General features: G+C 42.9%; 1 protein-coding gene across 1 annotated transcript; it reads left to right on the top strand.

Annotated features, from left to right (window-relative positions):
• Positions 1–23561: 23561 nt before the first annotated feature.
• On the top strand, positions 23562–24779 carry LOC133389687 (protein BTG4-like). Its single transcript, XM_061637714.1, has 2 exons — positions 23562–24110; positions 24762–24779. Exons 1-2 carry the CDS (start codon positions 23562–23564, stop codon positions 24777–24779), a joined length of 567 nt encoding a protein of 188 aa, XP_061493698.1.
• The last annotated feature ends 394 nt before the right edge of the window (positions 24780–25173 follow it).

Below are 25173 nucleotides of genomic sequence, written 5' to 3'. Positions count from 1 at the left end.
TCATGAATAGTCCATCAAACTCTGCATAATGCCACCTACCCCATGGTCTCATCAAACTAATTTTGATTTATCAAGAACTGGCCCTCAGCAAGTCATCCTAGTACTTGAAAGAGAAGAGAAAAGCTGTCTCTCCTCCTGCTCCACACTTTGTAATTAGCTTGATTTTTTTTCCCTGGACTTTTTCTAAGAATCTCTCTGAGAAAGTTCGGGCTCAATTTTCCCCCCAGAGCCTAGGGAATTTTATTGCCAGCCATCGTCTCTAATTCCCCCTCTCCTGAAACTTATTCTTATAAGGGGACAGTGAGGGGGGCACACTTCAGTAGTTACAGAGGTTTCATATTTAAGGCCTTATTTAGATTGTCCATTGCTACTGAGAAGCCTAGGAAATGGATTAAGCCAGGAGGCACAGGAAACTCCATTTCCCAGGCTCACCAAGGGCAACAGACACTTCAACGTAGCAGGGAAGCAGGTCATCTAATCGTAGGTGAGGTGGAGCTGAGCAAGCCATTACAAATCAGATCTGAACTTTGGAAGGGTTTGGGATCCTTTTCAGGATTTGGTAGAGTTCATTTCCATCAGCACCTCAAGTCTGAACTGTAGTGCTATCACTGCTAGTGCTTGCAGGAGAACAACATCATGGAAACTAGCTGTGGAAGTGAAGTAATATCTCAGGTCCCTGTTTTTGACTCATCTTAAACATTGCTCTTTAGTTTCACGCCTGCCCTGTAATGCTTGTAAAAATTCATTCTTGAGAGAACAGCTTGGGAGGGAGAGGGCTTGCAGCACTGAAAAACGAAGATATTGATAAAATGAAAGGTTTTTCCTCTTTGATATTCCCTTCTTCTTTTCACTTAGGGAGTAGCAAGTTCACTTGGGGCTATGCTTCCGTAGCAACAAATGTGAAATATTTATGACATTGCTTCTTTTCTAGCCCAACATCATTCAAGTTTGGAAATCTCGTAAGATGAAAGAAGCAAACTGTCTTCATTATGCAGTCACATACATTATTTGCAGCTCAAATGAACCAATACTGAAGAGTAAGAGAGGCAAGGTTTTGGAAGCTTTAAAAGTCAGTTTTCCTCATTTTGTTTTCTAAGAAGAAAATGTAATCTCTCTAAAGGGAAGAACTGTGCAAATTTATACAACAACAGGTCAGACCAACCTTCCTGTTTCTAAAATATTCATGAAGGAAACTGATTATTCGCTCAGAGGAAGTGAGAAACATGTTATCTAATGTTTGTTTTCATACTTCTCAAGAGCAATTGTTCCTTTGTTATGTTACACCTTTTGTCTGTCTTAGGATATTAAGAGGTGCATAATTTGGGGAGTGGAGAGGCAATTTGTAAAATAGGCATTAACTATGTGGATCCTCTGTGGGGACAATTTGGTCGAAGCAGGTGGTTCTGTCCATGCCTGCCTAGCATCTGCCAATCATCCTAGAATCCACTTTTGATTCACTTCACATATGAAAGTGAACTAACTGTAGTGGGTTCTGACTTCTTATGGGTGAAATAACCCAGCCATGGTGCATACTTTGTTCACCGAGTTACTATCCCAAGAGTATAAACTCAGAAAAAAGTTCACGATTATTACAGAATTTGGGTGATCATTCTTTTGTGCATGCATGTCACCAAAGTGCTTCTTGGAAACATGGTGTGTATATCATGGTGTCCTTTTCTGCCCTATGCATCATAACATCATGCATCACAACACATCCTTCTCTGACTGGTTGTTCTCACATGTGCTTTGTTTGCAATGTTAGATTGACTGAGTGGGAATAATATGCAGTGGCAGCAGCTACAGAAACAGACAAAGCCTATTCACTGCAGGACTTGTTGCTGATGCTCTCAAGGAGGAGATTAAAATAAAGCAGAATCATTCCATGAGCAAGTACACTCAAATGGGACATTTTAATTTCCTTCAGAAACTGGTTATGGCAACAACCAAGTGAGCATGCATAAAGATGGCTGTTTAAGCGGCATCTTGAATTGGGACAGCTCTGCAAACTCCAGGCATGTGGTAGGTCTCATTATGCTTCCACAATATCTGTTCTGTCCTTGATGGGTTGTGAACCTACAGGCCTAGAGGTGAATTACTTCAACAAGAATCATCCAGGTCTTGGAAGCAGGTAATAGGTATAGGTAATAGGTATAGGTTCCAAGTGGCAGGACAGGCTCTGCAAGACCCAAAATGAGATCCTCTCAGGAAAGCAGGATGCTGTCAAGAAAGCAGGATAATGCTTCAACAATGTGGAGTGTCCAACTGAGTCCTCAAGTATTGTTGTCAGCCTGTGGAGTGTTCAAGATGTGCCTCTCACCTGAGAGCAAGCAAGGAGTTTAAAAGGCAATGTCTTAACTTAGAACTGTGCATTCTGGTATCACTGGTTGGTGCTGTTTCTGAGCTACAAAGTACTTTGATTGCAAGAAAGGACAACTCCCTATAAGCATGGCTAATGCTTTGTCAATGGTATATTACCTTACTGTATATTATTTTTATTTCAATATATTTGGGGAAAGGGTATGAAGGGAAAGCAGAAATAAGATAAAAATAGAAGGGAAATTGGCTGGGGCGGTAAGGGTAGGCTGTGTTGCTGTGCTCTCTCTCACTCCCAATGATAAAGTGAACAGGTAGTTTTCCTTGGGAAGAGTGAATGCCTCTAGCTGAAATAGGACCATTGGTAGGTTTGTTATACTTTGTAGGATTTCAGTTGTAACATTGAGATTTAGTATGTTCAGGGTTTATTTTTGGTTATTGCAGATATTGCTCTTAAGCCAGGACTAGTGAACTATTTCAGATTCCCTGGTGCCAGCATCTACTCTTTAGTAGACCATTCAGTATAGGACCAGGAAAAAACTTAGAATTTCTAGGCTCTTGGGATCTCATCAGTGCTGCTGGAACTTGCATAAAGCCTACTTGATTCAGGTGGGAGAGAAATTTAAAATAGATATTGAAGCTCCACTTTCAAAAGAATAGTGTAGATATAGCTGAGCCAAGGTTCTGTTGGTGCTGCTCTAGGGGTGAAGTGCTATGGCATCCCAGGAGTCAAAGTATGTATCAAACATCCCTCTCTGAAACTGAAGGCAAATCACAGATGTGGGTGAGAGACATATGATGTCAGGTTCCCCCACCTCACTTCTGCTGAAGCCTCTGTTGTCCTGACCCAACCAACGATGGAGCTCCCACATCAAAGGGGGGAGTAGTTTGGGGGATGCAGGGGAAATGGCATTGATCTGAAGGATTCAGAGCTGTCCTGGTCCCCTGACATGCTCCCAAACCAGAGAGAAATTTAAACATGCTCAGGGGCATGTCTAAATCTCTCCCTCTCCTTTCTTTCCCATTGTTACCTATGAGAGCAAAAAGGCTAAATAATAATAATAAATTTTATTTCTAGGCCGCCTATCTGGCCGTGTCAGCGGCCACTCTAGGCGGCGTACAAAATCAAGTAAAATACAACATATAAAATAAACATATAACCCAAGAACTTTGATATAAAATTAAACTAAAACCACCTACAGCTATAGCCGATGAAATTAGGCTACCCCAGGGATCTTGTAGGCCTGCCTGAATAGCCAGGTTTTCAAGGCTTGGCGAAAACTGGGCAGGGAGGGGGCATGGCGAAGATCGTAAGGGAGAGAGTTCCAGAGGGTGGGGGCCACAATTGAAAATGCCCTCTCTCTGGTCCGCACCAGCCTAGCTGTTTTCACTGGTGGGACCGAGAGAAGGTCTTGAGTGGCTGATCTCGTCAGGCGGCATATTTGGTGATGCTGGAGGTGCTCCTTCAGATAAACTGGGCCGAGACTGTTTAGGGCTTTAAAGGTTAATACCAACACCTTGAATTGGGCCCGGTAAACAACTGGTAACCAGTGTAGATCTACTAACACTGGAGTGATGTGATCACGGTGACGGCTGTTCTTAATCAAACGTGCCACCGCGTTCTGTACCAGCTGTAATTTCCAGACCGTTTTCAAGGGTAACCCAACATAGAGCGCATTACAGTAGTCTAAGCGAGAGGAGACCAGGGCATGCACCACCCGTGGGAGAAGATGGACAGGAAGGTAGGGTCGCAGCCTCTGTATAAGATGTAATTGATACCAAGCTGCCTGGCTCACTGCCAAAACCTGAGCCTCCATGGACAGCTGGGAGTCAAGGATGACCCCGAGGCTGCGGACCTGGTCCTTCAGGGGCAGTTTTACCCCATTGAGCACCAGGTCTATATCTCCCAACCTTCTCCTGTCTTCCACGAGCAGCACCTCGGTCTTGTCAGGGTTTAGTTTCAACCTATTTCCTCCCATCCATTCACTTAAAAAATTGATAGAGGAACACAAGATTGTTCCTGTGTCCCAAAGGTGGGGAACCTTTTTCATTGTGTGTCTCCTCCCCATTCCCCCCAACTCCATGTTTAATTAGGGTTTAAAACATATGGGGAGGGAGGAGAGGCATATTTAAAAAGAATGCTGAAAAATTGAAATGGGTTCAGAGGAGAGCAACAATGATGATCAGGGGACTGGAAACAAAGCCCTATGTGGAGAGACTGAAAGAACTGGGCATGTTTAGCCTTGAGAAGAGAAAACTGAGATATGAAAGCACTGCTCAAGTGCTTGAAAGGTTGCCACACAGACAAGGGCCAGGATCTCTTCGCAATAATCTCAGAGTGCAGGACATGGAATAATAGGCTCAAGTTACAGGAAGCCAGATTTCGACTGAACATCAGGAAAAAACTTTCTGTTACAGCAGTACGACAATGAAACCAATTACCTAGGGAGGTGGTGGGCTCTCCAACACTGAAGGCATTCAAGAGGCAGCTGCACAGCCACCTGTCGGGTATGCTTTAATTTGGATTCCTGCATTAAGCAGGGAGTTGGACTCGATGGCCTTATAGGCCCTTTCCAACCCCGCAATTCTATGATTCCATGATTTCCTTCTCCTGCCACTCCTAATTGCATGGCTGTGCAAGGTTCCCAAATAGTTTTGGGACCTGGATCTGGGTTGGTCCCAGCTTGGTCTTGGTTGGATATGGGTTGCTCTGGAGTAGGGTTGCCAGGTCAGAACCATTCAAAAACCTGAGAAAATGGGGGCTGGCCCTTGTGACATCATGGGGCGGGTCCTAGTGATGTCATGGGGCGGGTCCTAGTGACGTTACGGGGCGGGCCCTAGTGACATCACGGGGCGGGCCCTAGTGACATCACGGGGCGGGCCCTAGTGACATCACGGGGTGGGCCCTAGTGATGTCATGAAGCATGATACATTGTATCAACCACACTTGTGTGCAGCATACCAGTCAAAAAAAATTTTTGGAAATTAAAATAGAAATCTTACCTAAAAGAGGTCCAGCTGAAGTGACAAATTAATTCTTTCTCAACATCTTAGGGAGTATGGATGGAAAATGGAAATGGAATGCCTTCAAGTCGATCCCGACTTATGGTGACCCTATGAATAGGGTTTTCATGGTAAGAGGTATTCAGAGGTGGTTTACCATTGCCTTCCTCTGACTTTGGACACATATACTTTGGACACATAATGAGAAGACATGATTCATTAGAAAAGACAATAATACTGGGAAAAACAGAAGGGAGTAGAAAAAGAGGAAGACCAAACAAGAGATGGATTGATGCCATAAAGGAAGCCACAGACCTGAAGTTAAAAGATCTGAACAGGGTGGTTTATAATAGATGCTATTGTGGTCGCTGATTCATAGGGTCACCATAAGTTGAAATTGACTTGAAGGCACATTAACAACAACAACTGAATTAAAGATACAAAAGAGGAAAGTGGAAAGTGTTTTATTTTATTTTTTACAGCCTGGAGAAGTGGTAAGAGGTAAAGTCAGGAATGAATGCATTTTTTTAATGAACAAGATAGCATGTTGAACTATCTTGTAAAAATGAACTAAGAGTGCTTGCAGCAGCTATGCTAATGCAGAATGAGCCAGTTGTTATCTGCATGGTGCTATGAAGTCAGTTGTATATTAACTGTATGCTCATGCAACAGATGGTATAGCACATTGGGGAGGAGAGCCTGGCTGGGAGTCCAGAGTCTATGAGTTCAAATCCCCGCTCGTGTCTCCTGGATGTCAAGGGCCAGCTAAAGATCATCCCCACAGTGAGTGGCTCAGGGGTTATGTGCCCTGCCACCTGTGGGCAAGGTGCTTAGTCGCAAGGAGCCCAGTTTCCCCCAGCTGGCAGTTGCGAACAAGGAAGGGACTGGCTTGTGCAGCTGTGGCAAGCTGAGCAGGCCCTAGCCAGGTGGGGAGTACTAGCCTTAGATGGTAAACCCCCTCTGAATACTGCTTACCATGAAATCCCTATTCATAGGGTAGCCATAAGTCGGGATCGACTTGAAGGCAGTCCATTTCCATTTTCATGCATATAATTAAACAGATGCAGTCAAGTTTTTGGACTACAGTTCTCATTATTATGATTGCTGGCCAAGCAGGATAGGGCTCATGGGAGTTTTAGTACAATATCTGGAGGATGCTACTTTGGCTGCCTTTGGGATAATGGATGGCAGCCTTAAGTCTGAAATGGTGTTTGGAATTCTGTAGAATTCTGTAAAAAAAAGCTCCCCAGGAAATAGGGGGTAAACATGAGAAAAAATGTTGAGTGCACATTCCGAGAGGAATGCAAGGTTCTCTCTGTCATTTCAGTTGGATCCCCTGGAGCATCTAGACTGACAAGACAGACAAGACAGCAACCATGATGGCATCTATCACATTTATTTTGAACAATTATGCCAAATAAACAAAACAAGTAAACATGGCACAAAGAGCCAATTCAAATGACTCTCCTGAATTAGAATTAATGCACCAATTTATTCAGGATATAGCATTATTAAAGGAAATTTCTGGTGTTTCTTATTGGTAGAAGACCTTTCAACATTTGCTTGGGGCCTGCAGAGATCATAACTCCAAATGCCTCTTACTGTGTGCACCTGTTCTCTATTTATAGATCACTGTGGTCTAAATTGCATACACTGATTTCTGAGGAATAGTTTATTGTTTTATTTGTATGTATGATGATACTACTGTAACCCACCTTGGGGACTAATTGTTGAGGGTGTGTAAGGAACGTAGAAATATAGATATACATTAAAAACCAGCACTCTTTGTATCAGGGGCACTACCAGAGTGAGCTGGTGGGTGGCTGGGTGGGGAGAAGACAATATTTTAAGACCAGACATGATTGCTCTCCAGGGACACCTATATCTCTGGTAATTCTGGAGGTAAAAAGAAGTTGCCACAATAAATATTCTTATGAAATACCGGTTTTGCTGATCTTTGGGTGCAAGTGGAGAAGAGTGGGTGGATCCAACCCGGTGGCAGGCTGGTGAGCAAGGCTTGTCGAAGCCCTGGGAAGAGAGGAGAGGCGCTGCTTGGGCGAGGGACCTGGAGGAAGAGCCTGCGCGGGGACTGCCGTGCGGGAGCCACGCCAAGGGCCTAGCGGTCTCTGCCCGGCCCCTTCCGCCACTCCACCGCTTCCTGCAGAGCGCTCCGTCCGCCCCCGCCCGGATCCCCGCCAGACGTGGCTGGCAGGCGAGACTCCCAGCCCGGACTCGGAGAGAGGCAGCCAGCAGAGCCATTCTCCGGGGGGGGGGGAACCTTTGCCTTTGCCTTTGGGTGATCGGCCCGACAAGGGGGAGAAGCCGGGATGGGACGAACGGGTGGGGGTGATCGCCCACCTGGCAGGGAGCGGCCGGGTGGGCAGCAGGAGCGCGACTGCCAGCCCTGCAGGCAGGTGAGGCGGACCTGGGCGCCAGCGAGGCCCGCGGGACTGAGGCGGGCCGGACCTCCCCCCGCCGCCCCCTTGTGTACGGCATCTCCCGGCAACCGGCCCCGTGGCGCCTCCTCTTCCCCGTCCCAGGGCGGCTCTGGCCGGCGTGCCCTCACCCACGTGTCTGGCCGGCCTGCCCAAGGCTGCAATGGTTTCAAAAGAGCTGGCGGGGCAGGGGACGGTCCAGGCTCGGCTCCTGGAAGTGGATAGGTGCAGGCTGGGTGCGGGAAGGCGGCCAGCCACAGCCGTCATGCATGCGTGTGTCAGTCATGCATGCGTGGCTGAGGGGGCCAATCAAAAGCCGGAGATCCGCCTGTTTAAATAAATTACAGCCGGAGGCCAGAGACGGCCCCCTTTTCCCTGAAACTCCGGGAGAAAACCGGAGACCTGGCAACCCTACTCTGGAGCATTGGATTGGGTCCCAAATTGGATCAGAGGCCCATTCACAACTTTATTAACTAAACAGAATAATTTTAATATATTAGCCCCTTGACCATAGCAAAGTAAGATACTAAACATTTAAATTTTCCATTAGGGTTTAAATCCCTAATTAAACATGTGGTTGGAAGTGCTGAGAGGAGACTCGCAGCTCTTTCCCCCTTCCTCCTGATGGCATGTATAATCAGGATTTAAAACCGTGATTAAACATATGGTTGGGATGGGGGAAAGAGTTGCAAGCAGACTTCCTGGGCATCTCTTCCTTCTTCCCTCCTCATTGCCAGACCACCACCCCTTTTGATAGTCCGGGATCACTCTGGATTGACCTGATCCACCCTGGCACAATCTGGGGCTGCCTTAACCCGATCCGGCCAAATCCCAGGTTGACCCAAATCAGCCCAATTCAGTTTGGGATCTGGGATTCAGCCAGATTTGATGCACAGCTCTGTTTGAAAATATTTTTCTCATTTTAATTTTTAGAAATGTTCACTTCTTTATTCCCCCCCCCTTTACACTTATGGAGATCAAAGTTTTCTTGATCATGTCTGGGGGGGGCAACAATAGTTGGCACTGGTCTCCACGTGTTGCCATCCCTGGATGGGCCAGAAATGATGGGGAAGAGAGAGCGAGAGAGAGAGTGCAGTGTACCAGGGGATTAGGATTCTACTTACTTTTGCGTAAATGCAGTTTTCACCACAGAAGCATCAGGAGAACTAAAAGAGTCCAACAGGAAAAACAGTCTGGGCCTATTGACCTAGTGGCAAACCAGGATGGTGAGATTATAAAAGAGGAGAAACGGAAACTAAGTCATGGGGGACCATAAAGGGGAATGTAGACTAGTGTCATGGAATTTATGACTAGGTTCTTTTGGAGGAGACTCAATAACGAAGCCAAAGCCTGTTTTAAGGTTATTTATTCATCAAAGTGCTTTACTGGAGCAAAGTACACAACTCCTCCTAAAATGGCGGTTGGGTACAGATATATATACCCCTACATACATCATAGCCATAACAACAGTCTTATCCAATCATTCTATATCACTGCAGTGCTTTGTCCTCATACTAGCTATACCCCTCTATGCATTCTCGTGAGACCTGTGTCTTTGCACCTGCTCAGTCTGCTACAGCAGTGCTACTCACTATTGCCTACGTGGCTCCCCTGCTTAGATGGAATGGTGGCCAGAATTCGCATCACTGGAATAGGGTGCATGGTGATTATAAAGAGAATGGGTAAGAATGAGCTGAGTTCCCTACCTTCCTTACTTAGGAACAAGTGACTCACCAAGCCTCCTCTGGAGTATGATGTAAGACTGGAGCTCAGATTGCCTTGAGGGGTTTTCATCCACCTGGTTCAGGTAGAGAGTGGCAATACCCCTTGGGAACAGTGGGGATAACTCCCAGCCAGCAAGCTGCTAAGGTACCTCTGTCCACTTCCTCCAAAACAACAGGTACTGGCATTCTTTCCAAGATATTTACAATACATAGCTAATGTGGGAGCCCATGGAATTTTGGCAAACTCCAGCACTGCTATAATTGATGCTATAATAAAACCTCTAGTCTCTCTCTGCTGCCTGTGTTCAGTAACAGTTGATATTTAAACTTTCCTCTGTACATACTTTTGTCTCCCATAAGAGCAATTAAAGTTGCAAAATACATTGTTGTCCTGGTAGTCTAAGTCTAATTATGATAATGTTGAAGATAAGAAAAGTTAGAAATTTTGTTTTGTTTTTTGTTTTAAAAAAGCAGGATTGCAAACCATTTTACAGCACATGCTGAATCTGAGGCAATTTGTAAGCAGGTCACCCAGGTTCAAGTTTTTGGAGGGCAAACAAGCAGATTTGTGAATTTGCCTTCACATAAGAATGTTAAATAGTAGCAATGATTAACGGTAACAGTGCTGATCTAATTTGCTCTGTTCATGACAGGAACACAGTGAAAATCAAGGTTGCAAATTGCAACAATATTTTGCATACTAAACAGTACTGTATATGAAAACACCTACTGTGATCATGCTGGTAGAGAGATTATTATTATTTGTAATAATAAGAATAATACCCTTAAAACCATTTACATGTGAATTTTCACAATGAAAACAATGACTAAGTTTTAGGCAATTGTTATGGGCTTCTGGCAATTAAAGATTATGAGTTTCACAGCTGTTGAATTATAGGAATGTGATGCAGACTAGTCGGGGGGGGCCGTGGGATTTTGCCGAGAGATGGATCCCATACAGCACCTTCTATTAAGCACACTAAGATTATTTTTCTTGAAAACTGAAATCACTATTTATCCCCTTTTCTGCCTTGGGAAGTGCTTCAGCATGGAGAAAATTGTTGGTATGGATGAGTGACTTTGATGTGGTGCTCCAGAGATATAACTGCTGCCCTTTATATAGCACAGGTCAAACTTAAATCTAGTTCAAACAGGCATTAGTCACAGACAAGGGATATAGCTTTCAAAGTCTAGCAACTAGTACTTGCATGGGGGCCAAGCAGGGACATCACCACAACTCCCCTGGCAGCAGATGAACAGAATCCAGAAGTAAGCTGTCAACTTGTCCAGGAACAAGCATCTATAGAAGCTGAATACTTCTGCTGAAGATAGCACTGGAGAATATTTATAGCATCCACTCATCAGCTCACAAAGAAGAGCCAGGAGTGCTCCTTCCATCCATGACTTCAGCTTATATTAAGGAATTGGGGGCTTCTGCTGAGGCCGGGCAGCTGTCCCAGACTGAGAGACCTCAATATCTAGGGTACCTTTCAGAAAGGGGGATATCTCATATATCAAAAGGGACAGGCAAAGCAGAAATCATTGGTCACGCCAGGGAATAGACCTGACAGCATTCTTCTCCACCTTGATTCAGCTGTTCACTTCTCTTCCTGCATTGCTGCACAAGTCAGAGTTTATGCTCGGCTCCACCTTAATTCCTAACTGTGGATGAAGGCTGCTGTTGAGAAGATGTCAGGCAAACTAACATCTGGGTATTCTTAAATTTGTGTAGATGACAGCTTTTCATAGATATGGAGGCTGCATTGTGGCATTATTATTGTCTGTGGTACACACATTCATTTCTTGGGTCCCATCATGATCTCAGAACAAAATATTTTTGTTGGTTCTATTATCACCAAGCCCAAATATTCTTCACATTACATAATCCTTTTAAAATAGTAACTTTTAGGAACTAATTTTAAACAGAAATGCTATGCTGTCTTGATTTAGGGGTGTGGAACTGCCAGCAATTTCTCTGGAGTTCCTCTTTCATGTATATAAGCCAGTTGCCTTTGGTTGCCTATTTCTGTGATGAAGAAACACATAGCAAAGTTCCTAAAACCCCTTCCAAATTAAAAAGGAATTCCTCATGTTTACTATGAAATTAAGCATACTACAGGACATAAAATGTGGGAAAGAAGGGGATCAGCATATTCCTCACCTACTGTGAAAGAAACTTGACCACAGTTCAGCCAAAGCCAAACTTTTACCTCTAGGAGAAAAACAGTCAGAAAATGAAAATGAATCCTGGCTTGCTGCAAGTTAAATGTTGAAACATTCCACTTTTTTTTTTTTGCTAAGGACTGCATCTCCCCATATGAACCAACTCAGATCCTGCATTCATCATCAGAGGCCCTTCTTCAGGTGCCCCCTTCCACGGGAAGCTTGGAGGGTGACCACACAAGAAAGGCCCTTTTCAGTGGTGGCCCCCTGGCTGTGGAATCCTCTGCCCAGGCAGACATGCCTGGCACCTTCTTTATCCATCTTCAGGTGCCAGGCAAATACCTTCCTTTTCACTGAGACCTTTGGCCCTTGAGGTTGGCTGTCTTAGTTATTTGTTTTCTTGGGTTTTATATTGTATCCTTTTACATTTCTTTTAGGTATGAGGCAACTAACAAATGAAATCAATAATAAATAAACAAATAATAAGTGGGAAGGACCACAGCTCAGTGGTAGAGCAGCTGCTTTGCGTGCAGAAGGTCCCAAGATCCCAATCCTTGGCATCCCTAGGTAGGGTCCCGGAGAACCACCGCCAGTCCGTGGAGGCACTGTGAACCAGTAGTGGCCAGCACGGTGTGGTGGAAGCACGAAGCCACCCTTCCAACACTGGCGTCACTGCAACTTACCTGGATGGTGCTCAGGTACGGAAGGCTAATCCAGAACTCCTACTGAGGTATGCATGCAGCTCTGCTCTTGCCACTCCAGCACCATTCAGGGAAGCTGTAGCAATGCCAGTGTCAAGAGGATGGCTCTGCCCCACCACACCAGCTGCTACTGGGTCTAACAGTAGCATTGTTCTTTAACTTTGGGTCCCCGGATATTCTTGGACCACAATTCCCATTATCCCCAGCCAGCTTAGCCACTGGTCAAGGGATCATGGGAGATGAAGTCCAACAACATCTGGGGACCAAAGTGGAAGACACTGGTATAACGCATTTTCCTGTGTTCCTATGCAGATGTTAAACCCACACCCACTCTGATATGCATTTTCTAGGGATATTTTGGGTCTATATCATGTAGTTTGGGATATGGGAAAGAACACAAAAAATCAGCTATTACTATTAATATTAACACATTTAATATTAACGATATTAACATTTCAATATATTTTCTTCTTTTTTATTTAAAGAAAATGTTTGTCACACTCCCAAATGCTATTGACAAGATAGACAGTTGAACTAGTTTGCTTCTGCTAGCTGGACAATGCTTGTATGTTTGGTTTCAGTAGACCTTTTCACACAACACATAAAATGAACAAGCTGAGGACGGGGAAAGGGAGATTATGCCAGTTGGTTCTACCTCAAACACTATATGTTCATTCAAAGGTCAGAATAGTTGCCATGTATGTACAGCTTGTATTTAGTATATGATCTGTATAGCATATACATTATTCAGAACAAGGTGGACAGAGCCTACATAAGTACAAGTTACACTTATGTCCTGACATTCAGATGAATCCATGGAGGATGAGGGTGGGATCAGTTATCAAAATCCCAATCCACCATCCACACAATCTTTCATCTGTACTATAACTTAAAGCAGTATCACACCACTTCAAACACTCATGGCTTCTCCCAAAGAATCCTGGACATTGTAGTTTGTTAAGGGTGCTGAGAGTTATTAGGAGAGCCCTGTTCCCGTCGCAAACCTACAGGTCTCAGAGTAGTTTAACAATCAATCCCTCTTCCCTGGGAAATCTAGGAATTGTACAACTATGAGGGGAACAAGGGTCTTCTAAGAACTCTCAGCACCCTTAACAAACTATACTTCCCAGGATTCTTTGGGGGAAGCCAGGACAGGTTTTTTTTTAATCCTTTGATGCATTTTCTGTGAGTGGAAGGGGTATGTTCTCATTGCAGGGGTGTGGCCTGATAACTGCTGAGGGCAACAAGCAGCAGCTGTGTGTGCTGGGAGTTTCATTCTGTTTCCTGACTCCTAACTGAGCAGAGGCTCAGCTGGTCCAGAAGATATACAAGTGAGCCAGCTCTCAGAGAGTAAGGGAACAGAGCGAACCAATAAGAAAAGCTAACAGGCGTGGCAGTGGCATTTGGTGAGGGAAAGCTAACAAGCGTGGCAGTGGCATTTGGTGAGGAAGTCCCTAACAAAAAACTAATTCTTGTAGCATGCATCATATACCAGTGGGACTCTCCTGTTAACCTTCAAGGAGGACAGGACAAAGCATAGTCCATTCCTGTAGAAAAAAACAAAGTAGAAAAAAAGAAATGGTAATAGAGACTGTGGACGGAAAGGACACTCCAGTGGTGGTGACCTGCAAGATGTGTGCAATGTTTGTTTAGTTGGCTGAGAACAACATGGTGTACACGTGCAACAAGTGCAAGCTGGTGGCACTGTTGGAAGAAAAAGTGAGAGGTCTGGAGTGGCAGGTGGCCACACTCAAGAGTATAAGGGAAGAAGAATACTTCTTAGACAGAAATCTGGAACAACAGCAGCAAAGAGAATTACAGGAGGTGGAAGAACAACAGCAAGATGAAGTAGAAGAGGAAAGTGTTGAGGAGAGAAACAATGAAGTGGAGGAAACTCTGTGGAAAAGGGTGACATTTAGGAGCAGAAGAGCCAGAAGACATCTTGCACCAGTGGAACTATGGAACCACTTTCAGGCACTGACGGTTAAGACTGGAGGACAGCCTGCAGAGGAAGAATTACCGGAGATCCCATGGCACAGTTACTGAGAGGCTGAAGCTCAGTAAAGCAGAGGCAATGAAATTGCACCCCATAACATGAGAAAAGTAGTAGTAGTGAGAAACTCTCTGCTGCATGGGATTGAAACCCAAGTATGCTGAGAAGACCCATTGACTCACCAGGTATGCTGTCTCCCTGGAAGACAGATTAGAGATGTGACTGAAGGGTTGCCAACGCTCATAAAGGTCACTGACATGTATCCCTTTCTTCTCATCTGTGTGGAAATGAATGATACTGCCAAGTGGATCTACGAAGAAATTACATTAGACTTGGAAGCCTTGGAAAGGAAACTCAAGGACTTTGGGGCCCAGATAGTTTTCTCATCCATCCTTCCAGTACTTAGAAGAGGAGTAGAAAGGAAAAGAAAAATACTCTGGGTGAATGACTGGCTACGAAGGTGCTGCCAACACAAGAGATTTGGATTCCCAGGCCATGGGCTACACTTCCTGGAGGATGGACTGCTGAAAAGTGATGGGTTGCACCTCACAAGGACAGGGAAGAGTATGTTTGGCCACAGCAGTGAGAACTTCATCAGGGGGATGGTAAATTTGGAGGTAATGATTGATGAAGGCTTATGCACAGTAACAGGAACTGAGAGAATGGCTCTAATGGAGTACAGTAGGGCCCCACTTACCGGTGCTTCGCATTCCGGTGTTCCGCTAATGCTGCGGCTTTCAATAAGGGGAAATTCCCCATTTTAAAGCCGTTTTTGCGCTTTTGGGGCATTTTGCAGCATTTTTGCATCATTTTCATGCAACGTGCCCCCTTATACTCAATGGGTTCTGCTTTACGGCCATTTCCGCTTTACAGAATAAATAAAGTACAAGTTGAAGGGGCAAGATTACAGCTTGAGATTGATAGAGAAACAAGGAATGCCTAATTACTTTGAACAAGTTAAAATCTCTGGGGCCTGATGAACTGCATCCTAGAGTATTGAAGGAATTGGCTGAAGAACTCTTGGAAGCACTATCTATTATCTTTGCAAAATCGTGGAGGGTGGATTGAAGTGCTGGATGACTGGAAGAGGGTAATGATGTGTTCCAGTCTTCAAAAAGGGCAAAAAGGAGGAACCTAGGAACTACAGACCAGTCAGCCTGACATCAATCTCTGGGAAAATTCTAGAGCAAATAATAAAGCAGTCAACGTGTAATCACCTTGATAACAAGGCAGTGATTAATAGGAGCCAACATGGATTTGCCAAGAACAAATCCTGCCAGACTTATCTAATTTTTTGATCGGGTAGCCTCCCTGGTAGACTGTGAGGATGCTGTGGACATAATATATATCTCAGCTTCTGAAAAGCTTTTGACAAAGTACCCCATGATATTCTGATTAGCAAGCTAGCTAAATGTGGGCTGGATGGAACAACTATCAGGTTCACAGTTGGCTACAGAATCGTAAGAGTGCTTTTCAGACTGGGTGGAGATACCAAGAGGGGTACCGCAGGGCTCAGTCCTGGGCCCAGTGCTCTTCAACATTTTTATTAATGACTTGGATGAGGAGGTCCAGGAAATGCTTATCAAATCTGTAGATGATACAAAATTGGGAGGGATAGCTAATACCCTGGAGGACAGAAACATAATTCAAAAAACAACCCCCAAATGCTGCAGCCTTTCCTCAGAGGGGAGATGCTCCAGCCCTTTGGTTGCCATTTTCTGAACTTCATCCAGCTCTGCAATGTCCTTTTTTAGGTAAATCAACCAGAACTGTACAGGGTATTCCAAATGCTGCTGTGCCATAGATTTATATCCATTACAAACGTAGGGTCTCGTTCTTGGTCAGTCACTGCCAATTCAGATTCCATGAGCATATATCTGAAATTAAGATTTTTTGCCCCAACATGGTATATCTTTACACTTGTTTTCATTGAATTGAATTTACCTTTTTACCACCCATTCACTCAGTTTGGAAAGGTCCTTTTGGAGCTTTTTGCAATCCCTTTTTGTTTTAACAATCCTGAACAATTTAGTATCATTGTCAAACTTGGCCTGCTCACTGCTCAACTCTAACTCTAGATCATTTATGGACAAGTTAAAAAGCACAGGTCCCAATACTGATCTGTCGGGGACTCCGCTTTCTACATCCCTCCATTGGGAGAAATGTTCATTTATTCCTACTCTCTGCTTTTTGTTTTCTAGATAGCTCCTGATCCACAAGAGGACCTCTCCTCTTATTCCATGATTGCTAAGCTTACGTAGGAGTCTTTGGTGAGGTACCTTGTTGAAAGCTTTTTGAAAATCTAAGTATGCTATGCCCACTGTATGCTTGTTGACACTCTCAAAGAACTCTAATAGGTTAGTGAGACAGGACTTACCCAAACCTCACCAAAGACTCCTGAGTAAGCTTAGCAGTGATGAAATAAAAGGAGAGGTCCTCTTTTGAATCAGGAATTGGACAATTCTCCCAGTGAAGGGTTGTAGAAAGTAGAGTCCCTCAAGGATCGGTATTGGGACCTGTGCTTTTTAACTTCTCCATAAATGATCAAGAGTTAGGGTTGAGCAGTGAGGTGGTCAAGTTTGCTGATGACACTAAATTGTTCAAGGTTGTTAAAAAAAGAGAGATTGTGAAGAGCTGCAAAGGACCTCTCCAAACTGAGTGAATGGGTGGTGAAATGGCAAATGCAATTCAATGTAAACAAGTGTAATATTATGCATATTGAAGCCAAAAATCTTAATTTCCCGTATATGCTCATGGGGTCTGAAATGGCAGTGACTGACCATAGCCATCCTTCAAAATTGCACTTATCTGACTGAACACAGCTATCCTTCAAAATTGCACTTATTCAAATTTTCTGATGCAGTTTGCCAACTAAGCAATGTTTGCAAAAATTAATATATTTGCAAAAATTACATATAAAAATGAATTATATTAGGAGAAATTGCTTGCAAAATTGTGTAATTTTTGATGAAAAGATGTGTTTATTAGGAGAAATTTACATAAAATGCTGAAGAATTTTCATGAGAATTTTAAAAAAGGAAAGATTCACAAATTATTGCAGGAACCTGGAGAACTGAATTTAAGATTAGAAAAATTAAAAACAGAGAGAGCCAAAAGTGACAGATTCTTCCATCCCTAAGGGCCACAGGTTTCCCATCCCTGCTGTATACTGTGAAATGGCTCATGTGACTGATATGGTGTCAGTTCCTCCTTCCTCCTCTTCTTCAAAAATAGAGCATGGCTCACTGGTCTGATGAGGAGGATGGATTGCTCTGGTGTCAGTTCAAAATTATGCTACTAACATTCCAGTTTAAACAATGTGAACTCAGCGCAGTAGAAACACGAACGGAGCCCAATTAATCCCATCTGGATGACCTTATTATCAAATGTCTTTTATTTCACAACCCATTTGCTATGGCTGTAATTATAGCACAGTAATGCCCGTCATTACTTTTCGACTCACATCCCTTGAAGCTCTGATGCATCTATCAAAATGGATGACCAGCCATTTTGCCAAGGCACAACAATACAACAGCAAAATGCAAAAGCCTCACAGTCAGTTTGCTATACTTGCAGCCCCATTGATCATGTCGTTTGCAAACCCTTTGGTTGCTTTTATCTGCCAGGTTGCTCATACAAAACATACACAGTCATTAAGGTGTGGACACCCAGAAAGGATGATTGGGGCCAATCTGGTTTTATTCATACCAAATTATTCATTTAATTCATCTTTTCTTAGGGAGAAAAAAATTCCAGAGGTCAAGTACATAGCCTTAAGAAAATATTTCAGCTAAATTGAAGAAAGCTAATATCCCTCCTGCCATGTGCTCTGATCATTTTTAATGTTAATTTTAAAAAAGGTTTCCATGAAAAAATCCTTTGAGATGTCTCTTTACATTACAATGTCATAATTGAGCTTTGAACACTGGATGCTCCAGGTCACCTCCGCACAGTTCTGCCACTCGAACAGCAGGATATTTGCTTTTTCAAATCAAAATGTTCAAGCACATTGGCTGTGAAACTAACACTGCATCTTCCATACTCTATGTTAGGATGCATTTGTTTGACCAATCAGTCTATATCTCCAGCTCCCGTTGTAACTGAATGCCCTGTTTATAAAAAGCAATGTAGTAACATTCACATTTAAAAAAAATAGTAGTAGCTGTCATTAATTAAATATATATCCCTCCCTTCCTCCCAGGTGGCATCCTGGGAAGTGTAGTTGTGAAGGGTGCTGAGAGTTGTTGGGAGACTCCTATTCCTCTGACAGAGCTCCAGTGGCCAGAGTAATTTAACAGTCAGCCACTCAGATTGAAGCTCTGTGAGAAGAGGGTGTCTGCTAGCAACTCTCAGCACCATTCACTAAGTACACTTCCCAGGATTCTTTGGGGGAAGCCATGACTGTCTAAAGTGAAATAAAGATCTGGCCTGGGTATGGCCACATGATTAGCCAAGCCAAAAAGCGGCAAGTCTGGCTTTTAGAACGCTAACAGTTGGTTCTTACTGAGCATGCCTGGCCTTATCATTGACTGTAATGCTAAATTTCTTAAATTAATTAAAAATCAGCTAGGCATGTTTTTAACTTTTAAACTGAAGAAGATGAAGGTCAGAGTATAGGGCAAGGTCAGTAATAGGATTACAGGTACTCTGTGGACAAAAAAGTCCAACGGGGTCTGATTTCCGCCCCTTTCTTTTTACACTTTGAACTCTTGATTCTCTCTGATTGCTTTGTGTATCACCATTAAAATTTAGAGGGTTGTTAAGCAAGCATTTCTGAGTTCAGGACTATAAGTTTTGCAAGGCTTTGTTTTGAAATGATCTTATGGGAAGCATCAGAATGGCATGGGGGTATTTTCAATTTAACGTTACGGAATGCAAAAAATCCATGCTGGCTATAGTATACTGCCACTCTCATGGCTGTATAATTTAGATGTTTTGCTGTGACCAACCAAATATCTGCACTGCCATAGATATTACTGATTTACTTGGTCCAATTACTGCTGATTTATTGCACCAACCAGTTCAACTAATGGGGCACATCAAATATATATATTTTGTGAATATGTTAAGAGCATGATATTTTTCAGCGTCTATGAAATGGATCAAGGGACGCACTTGAAGCTCAGTGTAATGAATCTGTGTTATTCTTTCTGAACTGGGTGTGCTCCTGTCCGGCTTGATCAAGGGTGGCAGTTCACAGTAACTATGAAAGCAAACTACATGGTTATGGACCAAGAGTAAAATGAAGCAAAAAAGTACAAAAATCAATAGCTCATTGTGTTTTTATTCAGGCCTGGTAAAAGCCTGAGATATTTACCTAGGGTCTCGGTAAACACCTTTATTTACTGCTTCCAATTTGACTGTTCAAAGTGGGAGGTTGCAAATGTGTTTTAAACACCTTTATTTACTGCTTCCAATTTGACTGTTCAAAGTGGGAGGTTGCAAATGTGTTTTTGTTTGCTAACTGCTGATGCTGCTACTTCCCCACAAAGGAATGAACTGCCTTTTTTCGCGAGTGCCTCATAAAATGGGTATTAAGAGTGTTTTCTTAAATGTAGTTTTTGTAATAGCACAGTCCAGCCCCCTTCAATCAGCAAACTTCAGTGCAACTTGACAGACTAAACTGCCATTCCGTAACCCACAGAACAAGCAAAGCCATTTGCACATGGTTGGTCAGCCAGCACAGAAGATTCATGCTGCCTGCTAATTGCCACTGGCAACTCTCCACATCCAGAATGCTTGAGCCTGGCCTGCTTCGTTCCTCATAGTTCTATCTTTTTAAATGCATCCCTTCCCCATTTTAATGATTTAGGAAAGCAGAATGCCAGAATGCATTTGGATGAAAAATTGAGGAGGGGGAATATTTGAGAAGGCACATGTGGATCGCACAGGTAAGTTCTGGGTAGGTTTAAGTGATGAGGCAAGAGGAGAATTTGTGAGGCTCAATAGCCTTTTTGTGGGAATATCACAGATGAGATTATAACCCACCCCAATCTAGTTCATCCCACTTTTTTACAGAATCTCAGGAAGTGCTGAGCTGCAATATCACCTATCACCAGCAACAAAAGAGCACTCTGATGAATTAGGGATGGGCGAGAATTCCACTGAATTTGGATTTAGCACCAGATTTTTCTGTGGTCTGCATATTCCAAACCTTGGTGGAGTGATCCTGTTTGCTCCAAAATTCAGCGACTTTCCCTGACACTGGGTATCTTCTTCCCTTAAATATTCGCTCAGTATATTATTCTTTTATTGATTTTAGTCACAGCACAGCAGCACAGCTCTCTCTCTTTCTCTCTCTCTCAGTCTGCCACCCCCTCCCCTTGAATAATCCAAGCTCAAAGCAGGGAGGAAGCAAGCCAAACCTATAATAGCAGAGGAGGAGGGCAGAGGAGGGGGGGAGGAGGAGTGGGAGGAGGAGGCGGCAGCGGCGAAGCCACTTTCCTTTCAAAATATTGATATATCCTTTCCAAACTATTGATATCTCCTTTCATTTATCAATATATCAACATTTCCTTCCATTTACTGATATTTTCCTTTCTTAATATCGATATTAATATTGATATTTTGGGGAGGAAAAAATGGACTTGCAAAAGCAATGGATAGTGGACAAAGAACAAACTCAAATCAATACAGCCTGTTAGGTCAACAGAGCAATTCTGAAGTGCCACCAGCCGACGGATCTCATCCTTTCCATGAACTATTGTTATGCACACATGTACACACTAATTATGCCTTGCTGGAACTCTGCCTCTGCCAAGGTGTAGTAGAGCCATTTCAGACATGAACAGAGTCATGGCAGTCCAGGAATACAGACCTGCACTAGGGATGGAAGGATATGGCAATTTCAATTCTCTCAGTTTCTCATTTTTCCAATCTTAAATTTAGTTCTCCATATTTCTGCAACAATTTGGATTTTTTTTTAAAAAAAATGGTCATGAAAATTCTTTAGCATTTTAGTGTAAATTTCTCTTATGAAAAACATTTATATATGCAGTTTAGATTAATGTACACATTTTTGCAAGCTATTTGTCCTAATATAATGCATTTTTGTATGTTATTTTCACGAATGTACATTTTTATGCACATTCCCCCTGATATATACATTTTTGTAAACATTGGTTGGAGAACTGCATTGCAAAATTCAGATGAGTGTGAGTTTTGAGAGATGGTTGTTTCAGTTCACACATGGTTTCGGAAAATGCAAATTTGATAAATTTCGCTTTAAATGTGAACTGAATTGAATTTCTCCTCAGTTCCTAACCTGCACACATGCACTATGCTGTCCCTTTGGTGGCTGTAGCAGCACATACTCATGAAGCTCTGTCTGCCATAACCAGCCCAAGATGTTTTGCTGACTGAGGTAGAGCAGCAAATGATGCCCCCCCCCCAAGTGAAGTTCAAAATATCCAGGCAGGCCAAGTTATTTTGGTATCTGAGGCAAAAGGGGAAAAAAATCCACAAACACTTCTTCCCCTCCCTGGCAGTAAAAATTCAATAACAATGAATTAAATAACATACAATTTGCTACCCTTCATGCCACCCAAAATCAGCTGCCTGAAGTGGCCACCTCACTCTGCCTAATGCTAGGCTGTCCCTGTTCTCTACATGCATTAGACAGCAGTCATTATAAAGAAAAATATTGAGTTAGGGTATATATAAAAATCATCCCAGTCTAAACTGGTGGCTTTGTCAGAACCTTTCCATATTTATCAAAAAACAAATTTGTACTTGAATAGCAAAGGAAAATCTGAAACATGGAAGCAGTGTCTACTTAACAGCCAAAGAAAGAAATCAGTAGTGCTTTGACTAGAAAGAGGTAAGATTCATATTTTTCTCTATGAGTCCTCTGTATGTACAAATGTTCCATAAACTTACCATCTCCTCCGTGTCCACTGCACTCCATATCATGTTTCCCTCTAACATCTGAATCCCTGGCAGAAATATTGACATTTTCCATTAGTCCCCCAAATGCAGAGCAAAAATGTTAACAAGAACAATAAACGTTACAATTACATACTATGTAGCTTGTTATGGCTGAAATCCAAAGTCTTGTGGGATTTTGGTGCACATGTGGAACTCTGCATAACATTCTCTTTGATTTCGGGATGCTCTCTGCGCACATTGTCATTGCACGTGTGAAACACTGCCTGAAGGGGATGGAGCAGTCCTTGCTCATGTAGAGATCTTCATACATACACCAGAGCCAGCCAGTGGATTGGGACATCAATGTTTTCTGAAAGCTGGAATCTTCAGGGGTAAGCATAGAATTCAAGACCCCTTTGATCATGAATCTTCCATGCTTTTCACTTTTCTCACTAATATGTATTGGTGTGAAGCCAGTCAAATGGAAACGGTCAGGAGCAAAAAGCCAAAACAGTTTCAAACAATCCCCAACTCTATACAATCAGCATAAAAGCACAATGATCAGTAATTGGAATGTGCCATGATGAGAGGAATTGATTTTATATTTTTAGGTTTTCTTTCCTGTCATATCACAGAGGCTCAAGTCATGTTACAGTGCACCCAGTGGTGGCTACTGCCCTTTGGGACTGGGAGGGCAAAAAGCAGGAAGGCCAAAGGTAGGTGGAGCTAGAGTTAATGACAGCAGAGCCAACTAGTTCTGTTTTTGTCCCCATCCTCTTCCCTGATGAGTTTCCTGAAGGAGTTTTGAAGCTGGGGTTCTCATTTCCATATCAAACTTGTTATCCTCTGTTTTCATGTTATCCTTAAAAAAATGTTCCATATAGGTGACAAACATCCTGTTTCTAACAAGCTGCTGACAGTTTCTGCTTTCAGGAGTTCTGTTCTTTAGGGCTATTGTTGTAGGTTTTAGTACTTGTATTTAGAGCTCCCATGTAGAGCAACACTGTTTGGCTAGATCTGCATTTACCTTGAATACATTATCATGAGTTGTGCACAGTTTTCTGAAGCTACATTAGGGCCTAAATTATTGAACACTTCAGCAAAATATACTGTAGCCGGGATCATTTTTATCAGATGTGTATACAATAAATAACTGCATATAGTTTATCATTAGTATATTTGGTTCAAAATTACACTTCAAACTATGATTGATTTTCTTTAAAAAACTGTAAAAGAACCTTATCAGGTTTTTATTGAAAACTATTAATTACATTTGTCTTTCTGAGCAAATGACTACAACACAGGACCTTTCCACAGGGAACCAGGAGTACAGCTATAGGCTACACACCATTCCCTTACATTCATGGGATGTCCTGTTACTGTCACACACACACCCATCTTCTTCATCACACGCTTGGTGAAAAGGCACAACAAGTTGAGTAAACAGCAAATGGAGATGTTTGCGTCCAAGTTTATGACTACTTTGTTTGAGAAGTACAAGGGCCACTGGTACCCTGACAATCCCTCAAGAGGGCAAGCTTTTAGGTGTATAAGGATAAACCAGTTTCAGGCAAGAGACCCTCTACTGGACCAAGCATGTTTGGAGAGCAATGTAGACTTTGACAGCCTTGGCTTACCAAAGGAGATTACCATTTGGGTCGATCCATTTGAAGTAAACTGCAGATATGGTGAGAACAACCTCCCTTTCACAGTGGCTCACTTTGAAAGCAGCACAGAGCACCACGACATCCCTCAGCGCATCAGGCAGGCTGTGGACAAGGCGGAGATGCTGGATTGCCCCTCCAGCACCTTCTCTGATGAGGACAGCTCTGCTGGAGAGCCCAAAAGCATCCCCACCATCAGCAACCCGAACAGTGTCTACCAGGTGAGAGAGCAGCCCATGATGGATGAGGTAAGAACCAACATATGTTCGTCAAATCTTTGTCTCTGAGCTGCTCAAGATGGGATGGGTAAAGTGAATTTCAAATGGATCTTCTCAAAACTTCTATGTATTTAAATATATCCTGCCTTTTCCAAGCAAGGTACAACAGGGATACAGTTTAAACAAGTTAAAGTTAGCCATAAACTCAGAACAACTTAAAATTAGGTTCTGTGGGCTCTGCAATTATTGGTGGTGATTTTAATGTATTAATGTCTTTATGTCTATTGTTCATTGTAATTTTATATTTCTGATAGTACATCGCCCAGAGTCGCTGGATATCCTCCCAGATGGGGGACTAATAAATCCAATAAATAAATAAATGTTCAGCCAGAGCTAATCATTTCTTAGGCAGTGCACAATGGTGCAGCAAAACTAACATACTCAAAAATTCTGGCACCCAAGCCCAATCTCTCTTTTCCACATGTACACACTTCTGGCAACTGTTTATTTGTTTAACCAGGCCAAGCTGTTATGTGCTTGTGTGGCTTTTTTTTTTTTTAGCAGTGCTATGGCATCCTTACCTCACCAACTGCCTCAGAGACAATCCAAATTTCTCATTTATCTATTATTGATTTGTAGCATATGCACTCTTAACCTGATATGTCTTCAATTACCTTTTAGAGAGCACTTGGGATTTAGTTGTTATGCTATTCCTGAGCCTTCTGTGGTTTGGCCATTCCATAACAAAGCGTATCTCCTGCTTAATATCTTGTCCTACATATTGTCCACAGTGATAGGGTCAAAGCAGCTGCCAACAGAGAAGGTACTCAGTCATCTCTACAGGCAGCTACTTTGGTCTGTGCAATAAAGAGACTTGGTTGGGTACTCCTTCCTGACCTAGACCAGCCAGTCATCTGGGTCTTACTCAACATTGCCTTGCCTTACTTTGTTCTTTATCATTCCACATATAAATCCCAAGGGATTGACTGGAAGTGGATGTGGTGCTCATTTCCCCCCTGTCCCTGGCCATTAAGGGTTGTAACCTATTTAAAATGCACCCACTCTTTAACATGTGCATGCACACACATGTCTT

The sequence above is a fragment of the Rhineura floridana genome, chromosome 7 (assembly GCF_030035675.1).
Source record: "Rhineura floridana isolate rRhiFlo1 chromosome 7, rRhiFlo1.hap2, whole genome shotgun sequence".
In the NCBI taxonomy this organism is placed as follows: Eukaryota; Metazoa; Chordata; class Lepidosauria; order Squamata; family Rhineuridae; genus Rhineura; species Rhineura floridana.
The sequence above is the reverse complement of the archived record's forward strand: the minus strand, read 5'-3'. Positions and strand labels throughout refer to the sequence as shown.

Bases quoted from the DNA above. Each gene is read 5' to 3' on its own strand.
- LOC133389687 (XM_061637714.1), top strand. From the start codon at position 23,562: ATGGGATGTCCTGTTACTGTCACACACACACCCATCTTCTTCATCACA.